At 36.9% G+C, this 15298-nt stretch overlaps 1 protein-coding gene across 13 annotated transcripts in view; it reads right to left on the bottom strand.

Annotated features, from left to right (window-relative positions):
- LOC109422356 (heterogeneous nuclear ribonucleoprotein L) overlaps positions 1 to 15298 on the bottom strand; it is a 946335-nt gene that overhangs the window by 130317 nt on the left and 800720 nt on the right. For 8 of the 13 annotated variants that reach the window (XM_062860356.1, XM_062860355.1, XM_062860359.1 and 5 more), the window contains one exon: positions 8945 to 8962. The exons of the other annotated variants lie outside the window; for them this stretch is intronic. In XM_062860356.1, the coding sequence (XP_062716340.1) occupies positions 8945 to 8962 (18 nt within the window). The remainder of the gene's footprint in view (positions 1 to 8944; positions 8963 to 15298) is intronic. 13 annotated transcript variants of the gene reach the window in all.

The raw sequence follows: 15298 nt of genomic DNA, 5'->3' as shown, positions 1-15298 counted from the left end.
TCGAAAATTCCATTAAGACTCAGTTTTTTTTTAATTTTGTCAGTTTTTTGTGACAGTTCCTACGAAAACTCATTTACAAATGGAATCGGCGATTTCATCTCCAGATTCCTTCGGCAATTTTGAAAAGTCGTTCAGAAAACCAATTGAAAATTCCTGAATGTCCAAAGGCATTGCATATGAAATTTATAACGGAATGGCTGAATGAATTCACAAAGAATATGCCAAAATGATTTTTGGAAGGAACTCCAAATACAATTACCTGTAAAATTCTCAAATAAATGGCCGAATGAAGTTTTTGAGATGAATCACTGAAGAATTTTTCAATGCAATCCTAGCACAAAACACAAAAATTGCCATTTTTGATATATTTTCAACAAAATCCCCGAAAAGTTAGCGGGTAAGTTCATGAACATTTTTTTGGAGAAAGTTTGTAGTAGATTTCAAACATTTTGATTTTTTTTTTCAGAATTTGTATTTTTTGGGATCCCAAAGGAATGTTTGGTAGCTTTACTGGGTGGATTTTTTTTGTCTGTATTAACGAGATTTTTAACCCTAGGCTAGTTCATCTCGTTTACTGGGTGGAGTTCAAACAAGACTCTAGAAAATTCGAGCTGAGCTAAATTTTGCAATTTGTTCCTTGAACACATTTTTGTTCTCCCAAAAACTGAACAGTTTTCAAGTTTTTTATACCTCTATGTTTTGAATCTCAGCAGTTAACCGTTATGTGTCCGACAAACTTTTAGCTTAAACGAACAACATGAATAAATTGGTCAAAATTTGACCATAAGATAATAAGAGCAAAAAGTTTATAGTATAAAGGGGCTGGTAAAATCGGGTCCATACCGCATGAGATTCCTAATATTATATTGCAAAAAAATCTAGCATATTATGAGGAAAAGATTGTGACGGAAATAAACGCTGATCCATACTGCCAAAAGAGGAATTGTCCCAATGCTTACTAAACATATTTTCATTAAAAAAAACTATCCACAAATCCGAAATAATAGGACATCTACTTATCATAAATAAATATAGCTAGTTATTCTGTTGCAAAGTTTGTCAGCAACTTTTCGAGTTTCACTATTACTTTTGTTCGAGCTTTCAGTCCAGAAAAAAAAACTTCCTGGATTTGCAGCAAGGATTCTTTCAGGGACTTCTTCAGTGATTTCTCTCAATTTTTTTCAGGGATTTCTGACATTTTCCTGGGTTTCTTTCAGGTATTGAAAGGATAGGAATTATTCGAAGTATTCTTTCGAGTATTCCTCCAGTGATTCATTCAGGGATTCTCCTTAGACGTCTTCAGTATTACTTTTAGAATTATTTCGAGATTCTTTAAACTCTCACGGAATTCCTTCGGTTTTTTTTTGTTGAAATTTCTCCTGAATTTCCGAGAAGGATTTCTCCAGGGTTTCCATCTAGAGTTTCTCTCTTAATTCCTTAAAAGATCCCTCCTGAGATTTCCTCATAGACTTTTTCCAAGATTTTTTAACGGATTTCCGGCATTTTTTTTTCTTAAGGATCGCTTTTGGGAGATTGTTTCCAGGAATTTAATAATCTTCCTCGGGCTTTCTTTGGGGATTTATCCTCGGATTTCTACGGAATCTCCCCTAGGGCTCTAACTAGGATTTTCCCGGCTCTTTTTCTGAAATTCTTTTTGGAATTCCTTCCAAGTTGTCTCTAGGGACTCATCCCGGCAATTTTTGGAGATAGTTTCCGGTATTGTGGTATTTTTTGTAGATTTTTTCCTAGGGTTCCTTCCAAGATTACTTCACGGATTATTTCCGAGATTGCATCAGGAATTGATTGTTCCTAGGTTTCCTTCAGGAAGTTATCCCAGTATTTTTTAGATATTGCTTTCAAAATTCTGTTAATGATTCCTCCAGGGTTCCTCCTGGGATTTCTCCTGAGATTTCTTCAGAATTTTTTTGGATTTATTTTTCGGGATTCTTTTCAGAATTTCTCCAGTAATTTCTCTCGTGATTCCTACAAGAATTTCTCTTGGAATTTCTGCAGACACTCTTTCAATGATTTTTTTAATGATTTCTCCCACGAGGATCAGGTATCAGGTATCAGTAGGTCGGCTCTAGAGGCACGTTCTCCTCCATTCGGGAAATTTGTGCCATCGCCATGAACACGAGCCTATTCATCATTTACCTGACGGAGAAGGGAAGGAAAAAGGATAGGACATGGGAAAGGACAGGTAAGGGAATAGGATCGTCATACTCGCAAAAGCGTACCACAATGGGTTCACATAGCGTCCTGAAAAGGACACTGTAATAACGCATAAGCGTGCCACAATGGGTTCGAACAGCGCCCTGAGAAGGGCACTGTGATAATGCATAAAGCGTAAAGAGAGCCTATAGCTCTTTACCACAGCGGGTCAAGAACAACAGAACATCTTGAAGATTCAGGTTTCTGAAGTCAGTTTCACTTAATAAGTGTTTCCCGAGTACTCGGAAACGCAATTGCGCAAAAGCTGGACAGTTACATATTAAATGATACGAAGTTCCATAATCAGATTCACAGCTATCACATGCAAATGAATCAGCTTGCTGAATATTCGCCATGTGATAACTGAGTCGGCAGTGACCAGTCAATGCTTTGACCAGCATGCTGCAATTCTGTTTTGACAGATTTGTTAGATACTTTGCCACCCCTAGAGATGGCTCAGTACAATACAATTTTGTTTGACGACATGACTCCAAACTATTCCAGTATTGTTTGTGCTGAGTGGCAGCCCAGGTGTCAATCTGAAGCTTCACCCAACACTTGGATACCGGAATAGCTGGCTCAGGGCCAATGAAGTCATGTGATGCTCCAGTGCGAGCTAACTCATCAGCCAATTCATTTCCAGCAATGGAAGAATGGCCAGGTACCCATACAAGGTGAACAGCGTTTGCTGAATTCAGCTTCTCAATTTGAGTTCGACAAGCGATAACTATCTTCGACCTGGAGTTGGCCGAAGCAAGTGCTTTAATAGCAGCCTGGCTATCTGAACAGAAGTATATTACTTTGCCCATTACGTGCTGCTGAAGTGCTGATTGCACTCCGCACATAAGAGCAAAGATTTCGGCCTGAAAAACGGTGCAGTGTCTGCCAAGTGAATAAGACTGATACAGCCTTAGCTCACGAGAATAAACACCAGCACCTGCTCGACCTTCGAGAAGGGAGCCATCAGTGTAACATACGATGCCGTCTGAAATACTTCTCTCCAGATAACCAGATGTCCACTCTTCCCGGGAAGGGAATTTCGTGGAAAATGTCCTATATGGAAAATTACAAGCAATTGTAAGATCACTTGGAGCAAGGACAACTTTGTCCCAATTCACCAAAAGTGGAAACAACGAGGTGTGTGTTGAACTGCGGTTCACAGGAGTTTCCTCTAGTAAACCGAGTACCCATAGACGGTAAGTGCAAGAAAGTGCTTCTTGTTTGAGATGAATGTGTAGTGGGACAACGTCAAAGAGAACTTCGAGCGCTGCCGTGGGAGTTGAAGAGAACGCTCCAGACATCGCCATTAAGCACATCCTTTGGAGATGGCCTAACTTTGATTGGACCGTTCTCACTTCGCCCTTTTGCCACCACACAAGACATCCATAGGCCAATATTGGCCGAACAACAGTTGTGTAGATCCATTTGATATACTTGGGTTTTAGACCCCAAGTTGTACCAAAGGTTCGCCGGCATTGCCCGAAGGCCATACAAGCTTTCTTGATTCTGAACTCAACATGAGGTGTCCAGGAAAGCTTGGAATCAAGAATGACTCCAACGTACTTTACCTGTTCAGTCACATTGATTTCAGAATCAAAGAGACGTAAAGTTCGAACACCATTACGGTTTCGCTTTTCCGTGAAAAGAACAATAGATGTTTTACTCGGATTTACCGAAAGGCCATATTGGCGACACCAACCCTCAACTACCTGAAGAGCGTTTTGCATCAGGTCGAAAAGGGTGCTGATGCAAATACCGACTAATAATGTTAGGTAGTCGTCGGCAAAACCATAAGTAGGAAAACCGCTATTATTGAGTTGCCTCAATAGCGTATCTGCTACGAGATTCCATAAAAGTGTTGATAAGACTCCCCCTTGGGGGCATCCACAAACACTCAATTTCCTAATCGCCGCTTGACGCAATGTCGAGAAGAGATGTCGGTTTTTGAGCATTTGGTGAATCCAATTGGAAATCATTGGAGATATACCATGACCCCGTGCGGCTTCCAATATGGCATCGAAAGGCACGTTGTCAAAGGCACCCTCGATATCTAAGAAAACACCCAAACAAGATTGCTTTTGAGCGAATGCCTTCTCGATATCGTAAACAACTTTGTGTAAAAGAGTCACAGTGGACTTTCCAGATTGGTAAGCATGTTGGTTCACATGAAGAGGCACATTGGCCAGATGAACATCACGGATGTGATGATCGACTATGCGTTCTAAGCATTTCAGAAGAAAAGAGGTCAAACTGATAGGTCTGAAGCTCTTTGCTTCTTCATACGACGCACGACCCACTTTCGGAATAAACTTCACAGTAATATCCCGCCAGGATTTGGGAATATACCCTGTAGCAAAACTGCAAACAAGTAGTTGTTTCAAAACATGTTTGAAATGATCAAATCCCTTCTGAAGCAAAATAGGATAAATCCCATCTGCCCCAGGAGATTTGAAAGGAGCAAAGCTTTTAAGTGCCCATTCAATCGATTCTAAAGTTATGATACTCCGAGCCGAAGCTAAAGAATCATAACTACAAGAAAAGACATCAGGTTCATCCGAAGATGTAATATCCACACATCCGGGGAAGTGTGTACTGAATAAACATTCTAAAACTTCCTCATCAGAGGAAGTGAAATCACCATTTGGCAAACGAAGTTCGTTCACTTGAAAATCCTTAGATTTTGCAAGGATTTTGTTCAATCGACTGGCTTCACTCAGACTGGAAACATATGTACAAAGGTTTTTCCAGCCGGATCGTTCAGCAGACCGAAGAGCTTTCTGGTAGGCCTTGCGAGCCGACCTGAAAGCCTCCGATCCAGCCGAACGTCGTCTGTTCCAACTCTTTCTACATTGTTTCCTGAGCTTCGCCAGATCGGAGTTCCACCAAGGGGTTCCTCTTGTGGTCTTCACAGACCGCAGAGGGCAGGCTTCTTCAAAAGCTTCCATGATGAAGGCCGTTGTAGTATCAACGGCATCATCTAAATCACTTGGAGTGTCAATTGATGGTGAGTATCCATGAAATTTGGCTGCAACCAAATCGGTAAAGAGATCCCAGTTGGTTGACCGGGGATTCCTGAAACGCAAAGTTTGCGAAGTAAAATTCACATGTTCAAACAAGATGTAACGATGGTCAGATAAAGATTCTTCATCTGACACATGCCAATTGGTCAGCTCATGACTAATTCTGCTAGAGCAAAGCGTTATGTCTAACACTTCCTCTCTACCAGATACCATGAAGGTTGGGCGATTGCCTGTGTTAAGTAATCCAAGATCTGTACTACTCAAGTATTCCATCAAACTGGAGCCTCTCAAATTGATGTCTGAGCTGCCCCAGATTATATGGTGAGCATTAGCATCACTACCAACAATTAGCGGAAGGCCTTTTGAAGTGCAGTATGCAATGACTTGCTTGAAAGCATCCGTAGGGGATGGTTCATCATGCGGTAAATAAACCGAACAATAAACGTATTTCCTGTTGAGGTTTCCAACAGATACATCTATTGTGATAGCACATATATCTCTGGTAGTTAGTTCAGAGATGAGTGTAGCAACGATTGCGTTGTTGACAAGCACACATGCTCGAGGCATGACACATGAGTTTGCCATTTCATTTTTACTGAAAGTAGCAAACACCGGATTCACAAGGTTTCCTAAATAGAAATTCCCCTTACGAAAGTAAGGTTCTTGGACTAACGCCACTTGGGCTGTACCATTTTGCATAAGTCTACAAAGATTGATCGTTGCTGTTCTTTTGTGCTGAAGATTGATCTGAGCTATCCTAACCGTAGCCACTACCCAAACTAGGCAAGATTAAACTCTTAACAATCACAGCACAAAAAAGAACAGCAACAATAAAGCCAGATCGGTATCGATTTGAGTGCGCCAAAGGCGAGGATGCACAGAATACACTGTGTAAAACGCATAATGCGAAACCATATAGGTGAAAATTTAAACTAATTAATAACATCTTCATAATCCCGCCCTTATTCAGCCTCAAGTATGAGATTGAAGAAGGGCAGCTGATTGTCTCGGAGAAACACAAGGTCCACCGCGCTATTGCTCCGGTTAGCACAGTAAGGGCAAATACTGTGGAGGGTGCCCTGGTACTCCACAGGCTCCGTTTGCGGTTAGGTTTTTATTAGACCCCCCTAGCCATTCATTCCTAGGCACGGTAAGCGTAAAGCCGCATAACACCATGAATTAGGGGTCACCTGATTAGTGGATTTCTACCACTGGAACAGGCGGTCCGTAGTGCTATTCTTAGCCAGTTGAACTAACCGCTACCGACACTACACAGCTATCTAGGCTGATCGGGAAAAGAAGTTAATATTGGTGATCAACTTCATACGGGCCCGAAAAGCCTGTTAATGATTCCTCCAGGGTTTCCTCCTGGGATTTCTCCTGAGATTTCTTCAGAATTTTTTTGGATTTATTTTTCGGGATTCTTTTCAGAATTTCTCCAGTAATTTCTCTCGTGATTCCTACAAGAATTTCTCTTGGAATTTCTGCAGACACTCTTTCAATGATTTTTTTAATGATTTCTCCCACGAGGATACCTACAGAATTCTTTTAGAGATATCTCTCGGGAGGGGATTCAGGGATTCTTTCAGGATATTCAGTAGGACAAAAACTGATAAAACAAAATCCAACGTCATTTATGGATGCGCTCAGATGAAAAGAGCCTGAACCGACCGGGAATAGAACCTAGACACTCTCAGCATAGTCTTACTGAAACAATAGCTATCTTGTATCTTGCATCAATACGGATCAGAATGTTACGATAGTATAAAAGTTTTGCGAAAATTGTACCTAGGAAAGTTATCAGACGTTGAGGACCTATATTGATGATTTTTTTGGAACAACACAGTAGACCTTCACTTTTTCCACAAACTGATGTTTATTCCACAAGAACTTGATGATTATTTATAAATTTGAATTCAGTGAACTCCTGGTTCTCTTGTAAATCTTATAGAAGACTGCTTGAATTTTGGAGATTTTTGAATTCAAAACCATTATTCTTGAGGAAATTCAACATTTCTACAGAAGTTCGTACTGTAATTCCACCAGGCATTTCTCCATCTTTTTTTTCAGATATGTTCAAACTTCCTTTTGTTTAAAAAAAGTGATCTCTCAGCATAGTAAAAACGCAAGTCGTTTATTCTGAGTGTAGTAAACCCCACACGACGACGGGAGCGATTGGGCTGGTGATAGCGGTGGCAGGGTTGGATAAGTTTCGAATTTCCACAGGGCAGTAGGCAGCCATCTAGTGTAGTAGAGAAGTCAAAAGTCAAAGCCGAAGAAAGCCGTGCCATTTTAGACATTTTTCTTGATACATGTTCCTTGGAGCAGTGTGACAGTAGCGTGGATGCAGGGAAGGGCGACCAGTAGGTTGGAGTTGTGACTTGTGGAGATAGCAATAGAGAACGGGGGATGATCCCCGGAAGTGATGCCACGTGCGTCGTCGTCGTCGACGACGCTTGGTTTCACCCGAAGAGGAAGTGAAGAGATTCTTGATTTTTTGGGGAGCTTGTCTTGTCTTGGGGTTTACGCGTGTGGTGAAAATCGGGCCGTGTTGGGGCGGGGAAATTTGTCCCCAACAAGTCAAAAGAAGCACTTCTCTGTGTGCGATGAAATCATCTTTCCGCTACATGGTCCAATGGATGAATGGATGGATAGCGGAAATAAGCTGTTTCGTGTGCGAGTGATATTGATTCGTTTGTTTTTTGCTGGAAAGTGGGTTTTTGGACAAATATGACAATTTTTCGGAACCACAAGTGTTTCTCCTTACTACTATGAGAAAATAATTTATTCGGCTTACAACGGCGTTGCGAATTTACTAACACTGGTGGAAAAAATCTCAGTTCCAGACAAGAACATTGTAACAAAAATATAACATGATTATAACAAACCATGATATTTATAAATCATTGTGATATAATCACGTTCAACATCCTTGGTATTTTCAAAATACTGTAACTCTATTATATCACATTATGTTATAAATGTTATTGGATAACTTTATGTTTTATAATTTAGTTTCGAGTCTTCGACATTTAAAAAATAATGTTACAAAATTGTATCAAATTTTGATAGAAACTAAAAATTTTGAGGATAAAATTCACATCACATTTTATTATACTTTTGATCTAATTATAACAAAATAGGTTATTAGCTTGATGAGACCAGTATACTTTTTGTAACAATTTTAGTTATTTTAACATCATCTTGCATCTGGTTTATAACATAATAAGTTACAGATGAATTTTATAACAACATAACACAATATGATATAAACCTGATATAATTTTCTAGTTGATTCATTTTCCGATTTCATTCATCAGAATTTATTTGGTGGTGGAATCACGGACAATGATAATGACTGCGATTCAAATGGATGATCATGGGCTATCATTGTCGTCGGAAGCTGGTAGGGAGACGAAAGAATGTCAGAGAATTGGATTTGATGAGTTTGGGATTAACTTAATTACCGACGGCGGCGGCATCTAGGATTGAAAACAGACGGATTTTCTTGTTTCGCTTGAATTGCCGCCAACGAGACAAAGTTTTTCGCCAATTATAGGAGCGAAGCTTCGTGGAGCGCTCAGTTTCTTCGCTTGATTTGATTTGATTGCCCCAACCGGGTAGTGTAAGTTTCGAGTCAATATTGTCTCTCTTGGTGGAATTTAAATTTACGACAATTAACGCGGATAATGGTTTCAGAAATGTAAACTTACCTAATGATTGGCGATCATCTGAAATAGTTAAAAGTTGATGTCAGTTTTGAAGTTAGAACATTCAGTATAGGATGGTAATAAAACAACATTCAAAGAAAAAGAAAGTGGAAACTTGAAAGATAAGATAAATGTATACATACTACTATAACAGTATTTGAAAGAGAAATTGTTTTGAACCAAGGATTGAACGCCAAATAGCGCTCAAGGTTTACTTAACTTGCTATCTTTCCAATCTTTGAATTTTTTTTCGACGTTTTTTATATTAGTATTTCGGAAATTTCATCATCATATTTCACCATCCCCATTACCTTTACAACAACAAAAAAAAACTTACGAAAAGCCACGCTCAAAAACACCCATCACTACTCGTCCGAAAAATGCGCTTCCGTAGTTCCGTGGCTTATCGATGTGAGTCGTAAAACAAATCGCACTCCTGGGATGAATGAGTGCCACATTTCGCGATAGGCATCCCGACTAGATAGTAAAAACAAAATTATTACAGGTGGTGTTATTTTGTTACAATGATTATTGTAACAATGGTTGTTATAAAACATGTACCGTTAGTAGCTAAAATAACAAAAACTCTAACAATACTCGTTCCAGTTAAAACAAAAACATAACAAGTTGAGATATAATAGCCAGATTATATAAAATTTTGTTTGACCAAACTTGCGAAATCATAACAAAATTACAACAAGTTCTGTTATATATTTCAGAACAAATTTGTTACAAGTTTTGTTATAAACTCTTGGTTCGAGTGACCAAAATAACAAAAAATATCAAACCTGTTCGCAACAAAAAAATATTACAAATTCTAAAATATTTTTTTTACAAAAAATATAACAAGGATTGCAATAAACGTGTTACGAAATAATGTTAGAGGCAATTATATTATAATGAATTATGATTATTATAATTATTATAATGCATGATATATCAAATTTTGTTACACATCTGTTTGAATAAATGAAACAAGTTTTGTTATAATTTTGGTACTTAAATTACAACAAACGTTAGTATAATTTTGTTATGGATATTCACATGAAAAATCTTTATAGCAGAATTATATCAACTAATGTTATTTCTAACAGTTGTCATAATTTTGTTATGATCTTGTTGTGTGTGTCTGGTCGGGTACCAAGACCAAACAAACGAGAGAGAAAAAATATGACGGTGGATTCAAAAACATGTATCCAACCACTCGCAGCCCATTCGGTCAGTTGAAGCAGGAGCTTTCGCACGGTTCAAAGTTTTGCGGTTTTCGAATGGGAAACAATGGATAAGTTCGTCCTTTGAGGGACTATTTTTTCCATCGTCACCATGACAATGTGCCGAGAAAGTGCCGAGAGTAGTTTTTCACGGTTGGACAAATTTTGAATGATACTCAACTCAAATGCTGGGTGAGGTGGAACGTTTCTCGTTTCTTTTTGCTGGTTTAGGAATGGGGGATGTTATAAATCTTGGATTCTTTTTGTTGGAAAATAAGTTAGATGTTTTTCAAGTTCTATTCCATACCAACTTGAACAATGACAACACCTCTGCATTGCCGATTCAGTATCAATATTTTCTTACGTCGGATATCCAGCAACATCTAAGGTTTTGAACACCTCAAAGTTGAGACTGTATCTGTAAGTTGATCATCGGAGAAAAAAACATATCTCGGTAACGAAACCGATGAAAATTATATCAAGATTATATCATATTGTGTTATGATGTCATGATATTTTTCTATTACTAATTATGTTATAAACTAGTAACTAAAATTGTAACAAAAAGTACACTGGTCTAATCAAGATAATAAGTTATTTTGTTATAATCAGATTAAAATTACAACACAATATGATATGAATTTTAGTCTCAAGATTACTAGTTTCTATCAAAATTTGATATTATTTTGTAAAATTATTTTCTAAATGTCTAATGCTCGAAACTAAATTTTAATACAATGAGTTATCAAACATTTATAATAATATTTATAAACATTTATAACTTAATATGATATAATTGAGTTACGGTATTCAACACCAAAGATGTTGAACATGATTATAGCACAATGAGTTATAAATATCAGGGTTTGTTAAAATTATTGATTCACTCTCTCTACAGTCGTAAAAACCAGAAAAGACTGAATATCACACACTTTACCCACAATCCTCGCTTTGCGATCATCACCAATGATATGGATATGATTGAAAAGTTCATTCAGAAATTCCTTTAAAAAAGTCTTTTCTTTACGAATTGCTTCAGAAATTTCTCCAGGCATCCCTTCTGTAATTCCTCAAAAGGTTCCTTCGGAAATTTGGAGTTTCGTGACAAGCACTTGATAAAGCGTGGTTACTGGACTGGTTGCGCTGTACATTGCCGAACGATCTTTCTGTACGAGTAGTGTAGGTTTTCACCGCTATCTGCTCGGTCGCCTTTTGTTGCAATTCTGCGGTATTAAATAAAAGTAGGTTAACCCAGAATTTTCAACTTCATCTAGACGGTCTTCGGAAAAAAATTCCCAAATTAAATTATCATGCAACACATTATTTCAGAAAATCTTCCATGTGTTCCTGCAGAAGTGTCACAAAAAAATCTTTTATGAAATCTGGCATGAACTGCATCACTAATTCCTGCATGATTGTTCATAAATCATTTTAGAGATTGATTGAGAAATTTGCGCAGGAATTACTTCAGAAATTCCTCTGAATATTTATTCAGAAATTTCTATAGCATTTGTTTGAAGAATCGATTGGAGATTCCCTTAGAAAATCTAACAAAAGTTTCTTCAGCAACTCTTCTAAAAAAGATTTCTAAAAAAATCTAGAGCAAATATATCCGAGTATTCGGCAAATATTCTCACGGATTTCTTCAAAAATCTTTCAAGAATTCATTTGGAAATTTTCTTCATGGATTTGTTAAGGAATTCCTCCTATTCTACAAATTCTACAAATAATTCTTTCAAAGTATCTTGCATGGTTTACTTCTTAAGTTCTTCATTTTTTCCAAAAAACTATCCATGAATTTGAACAAAAATACCTCCAGAAATTCTGTCAAAAATTCGTTTAAAGATTTCTTTAGAAATTTCTTTAGACATTTTTTTTAGAAATTTCTCCAGTGATTCCTTCAGTAAAACTTTCAGCGATGCCTACAGAAACTATTCCAGAGTTGTTCCGAAAAAAAATCTACAGTTCTTTCAAAAATTTGTATTGGCGTTGCTTTGGAAAATCCTTAAAAAAAAGTACACCAGAAAGTACCATAGAAAATTCCAATTGTTCCAGAAATTCAGCTTAGGATTCTCCCAGAAGTTTCACAAAGGATTGTATTAGAAAGTTGTGTATGAGTTTCTGCAAAAAATGCTCCAAGGATTTCCTTAGAAAATCTTTCAGAGATTTATCCTATATTTTCGAGACTTTTCTAGATTTTTCTTCCAAAAATGCTTCGGAAATTCCTTTAAGCATTCTTCCAAACGATCTTTCTTTTTATAAGAATTTGAGATCAATTCGGGTTTTTTGCAGGAATTCCTATAGACTGCCCTAGAGTTTCTTTCACCAATTTTTCGAGGGATTTTTTTTCGGAAAACCTCCCATGGCTTTTATTATGAATTCAACTAATATTTTTTTCAGAAATATCTCCAGAGGTTTCTTCGCAGATTACATCAAGGATTACTTTGACAAAACTTCCACAGATTTTTCAATGATTCTTTCATGAACCCTTGTTGAAAACCATCCATTCATTTAAAATTCATTCCACGAGTTTCTAAAAAACTCCCTGGGATTCTTTATAAAATTCTTTCAGGGACTCCTTGAGAATCACCTCATAGATTCACTTTATAAAATCATCTAGGAAATCCTAAAAAAATCAGTCAGAATTTTTTCTCAAACTTTACAGGGATTTCTGTAATTTCTTCAAGAACTCCTTTAGAAAGCCTTGCACGGATAGCTTCCAAAAATGTGGCATGAATTCCATTAGAAAATACTTCAAGAACTCCTTTCAACAAATCTTGCATAGATTGTTCCAGAAATTCATCTGCGAATTACTTCAGTTTTTTCATAGAGATTTCATCAGAAATTTTACAAAGCATTCATCGAGAAACCCTTCCATGAACATTCTCAAAAATACTGTATGATTTTTTTTTAGAAAATGATTCAAGAATCAGTAATTCAGCACATCTTCAAAATTTTCGCATAAGCTTTCTAAACAATTTTCTCCAAAGATTAATTTATAAATTCTACAAGAGATTTATAAGTAGAATCCCAAAATTACTTCACATTTCTTTAGATATTCCTTCAAGACATACAGGGGATAGACAAAATAATCGGAACAGGCAAAATTTTCACTTTTCAAAAAGTGTTCAACTACCTGTAACTTTTCGAAAAGTGCATCAAATATTCTCAAAGTTTTACTGTAAGTTCATCAATTAGTTGTGTATCAGTGGTCCAAATTTAAAAAAGATCGGACCATTCTTCACGAAATTATAAAGATTCTTGAAAAAGGTAAAATTGTCCGATAGCCTACTTTAAGCTGTTATATCTTCGGATTCAATGAACCGAATGCAATGAAATTTTGACCATTTATGACTTATATATTCTTAGCACGGAAGAAAATTATAACGATTAGATTATTTTTCTAGTAAAACACCAAATTATCCAAAACATCAACATCGTTTCAAAATTCAAGATGCAAATTATAGTTCATTTAATTGCCCTCTTATTGACTTATATATAAATGTGTATTGAAGGAAAGTAACAGGATAGCCACCAAAAAAATTAAAAAGTAATAGAATGCATATTAAAAATAGACCAATTTACTAAAAAATCGTGAAAAAATTAAAATCGCTATAATTTTGTCTCTTGTTAAAAATTTCAAGTTAGGTCAAATGTTTTCCAGAGTTCATTATATAAGTCATGAATGGTCAATCGGTTCATTGAATCCGGAGATATAACAGCTCAAAGTTGGCTATCGGATAATTTTACCTTTTTCAAGAATCTTTATAACTTCGTGGAGAATTGCCCGATCTTTTCCAAATTTGAACCACTGATACACTGCCCATGATCGCATATCAGTCCCATCTTTGCTGGGTTTCCTATTCATATGGGACAATTATGCGATCATAGGCAGTACACAACTAGTTGATGAACTCGCAGTAAAAATGGGAATAGGGTAAAAGCTTCAGTTTTGGCCAGCCCGGAGTTATGGCCATAGTGCGGTATTCAGCCTGTTACGATCTAAATCGGCATAAATTTATTTTTTACTAGTAGATTCTAATATAATATGATGATTACAGCTGTAAAAACCAAACATTTTGATTAAAAACTGGAAGAAAAAAATATGTTTTCTTAAAAAATCAGCTCCCATATATCTATTTTGGCCAGGGTGCTTCTAATTTGGCCACTCCCATAAGAAATACACGCGATTGGCCAAAATAGAAACCAAAGCTGAGAATATTGCCAAAACTGCGGCAATGCTTCTATTTTGGCCAGTGCCACTTTTAATACGAAAATCAAGTATTAGCTTGATTTCTGCATTTTTCTAATAAAGTATAGATCAAAACCTTTCATTTAACACTTTGGTAGTTTTCATTGGATTATTGGATATTTTTATAAAAATGATTTCCCTTAGACTGGCCAAAACCGGTGCCCGCACCCTACCGTATGCGTGATAATGTTTGCACCATCGTCAAATAAAATTCCAGTTTGACTTGTGAAGACAATGTATTGATTTTATTTGCAGGCATTCAAGCTATCACTCATATCCTAGTAGGCTGTGAATAAAAAGTGTTGATTTTCTTAGTTTTACACTCGCATAATGACTAAGTGGCAACCTAGCTCGTGATTTCTCCACGCGCAAATGTCGAAAAGTATCCGTGGTAGTGTCAAAGTCAAGATTAACAATTTTTGAATTTATTTTTTTATTTTGACATTGCATAATGGTGTAGACATTGGCACACAAACAAAAGTTATAATAACTATTGATTCTGGAATTTGGTACGGATCGATAGTTTTTCGGAAATCGAAAAAAACGGAGGTTGCGTTCTGGCAAATTCAAGACTTTCTTATATGGCGCTACTCGTAGCTCCTGGATGCCATTGGTAATAATGTAAGTTTTTTTTTCTATGGTAGAAGGATCATAAAGGCCACCGTAATTTTCCTTTTCGATATGCCATGCTGTTAAGTCGCTGATTTCGCGTTTCTTTGCCATTTTTCATTTTTCATTTTGCCATTCTCATTGAGCGCATATAATTCACCCAAATCTTATTTTTGGTGGCAGCGATAGCTTTCTTAATCCATGTTAACCTTGGACGACCAGTGGACACCTTCGGGAATAGTTGCCCTTGCTTTTTTTTTCGGTCTAAGACTGTTTTACGGTTCT

This window comes from Aedes albopictus, chromosome 3 (genome assembly GCF_035046485.1).
Source record: "Aedes albopictus strain Foshan chromosome 3, AalbF5, whole genome shotgun sequence".
In the NCBI taxonomy this organism is placed as follows: domain Eukaryota; kingdom Metazoa; phylum Arthropoda; class Insecta; order Diptera; family Culicidae; genus Aedes; species Aedes albopictus.
This window is presented reverse-complemented; position numbering and strand designations above follow the sequence as displayed.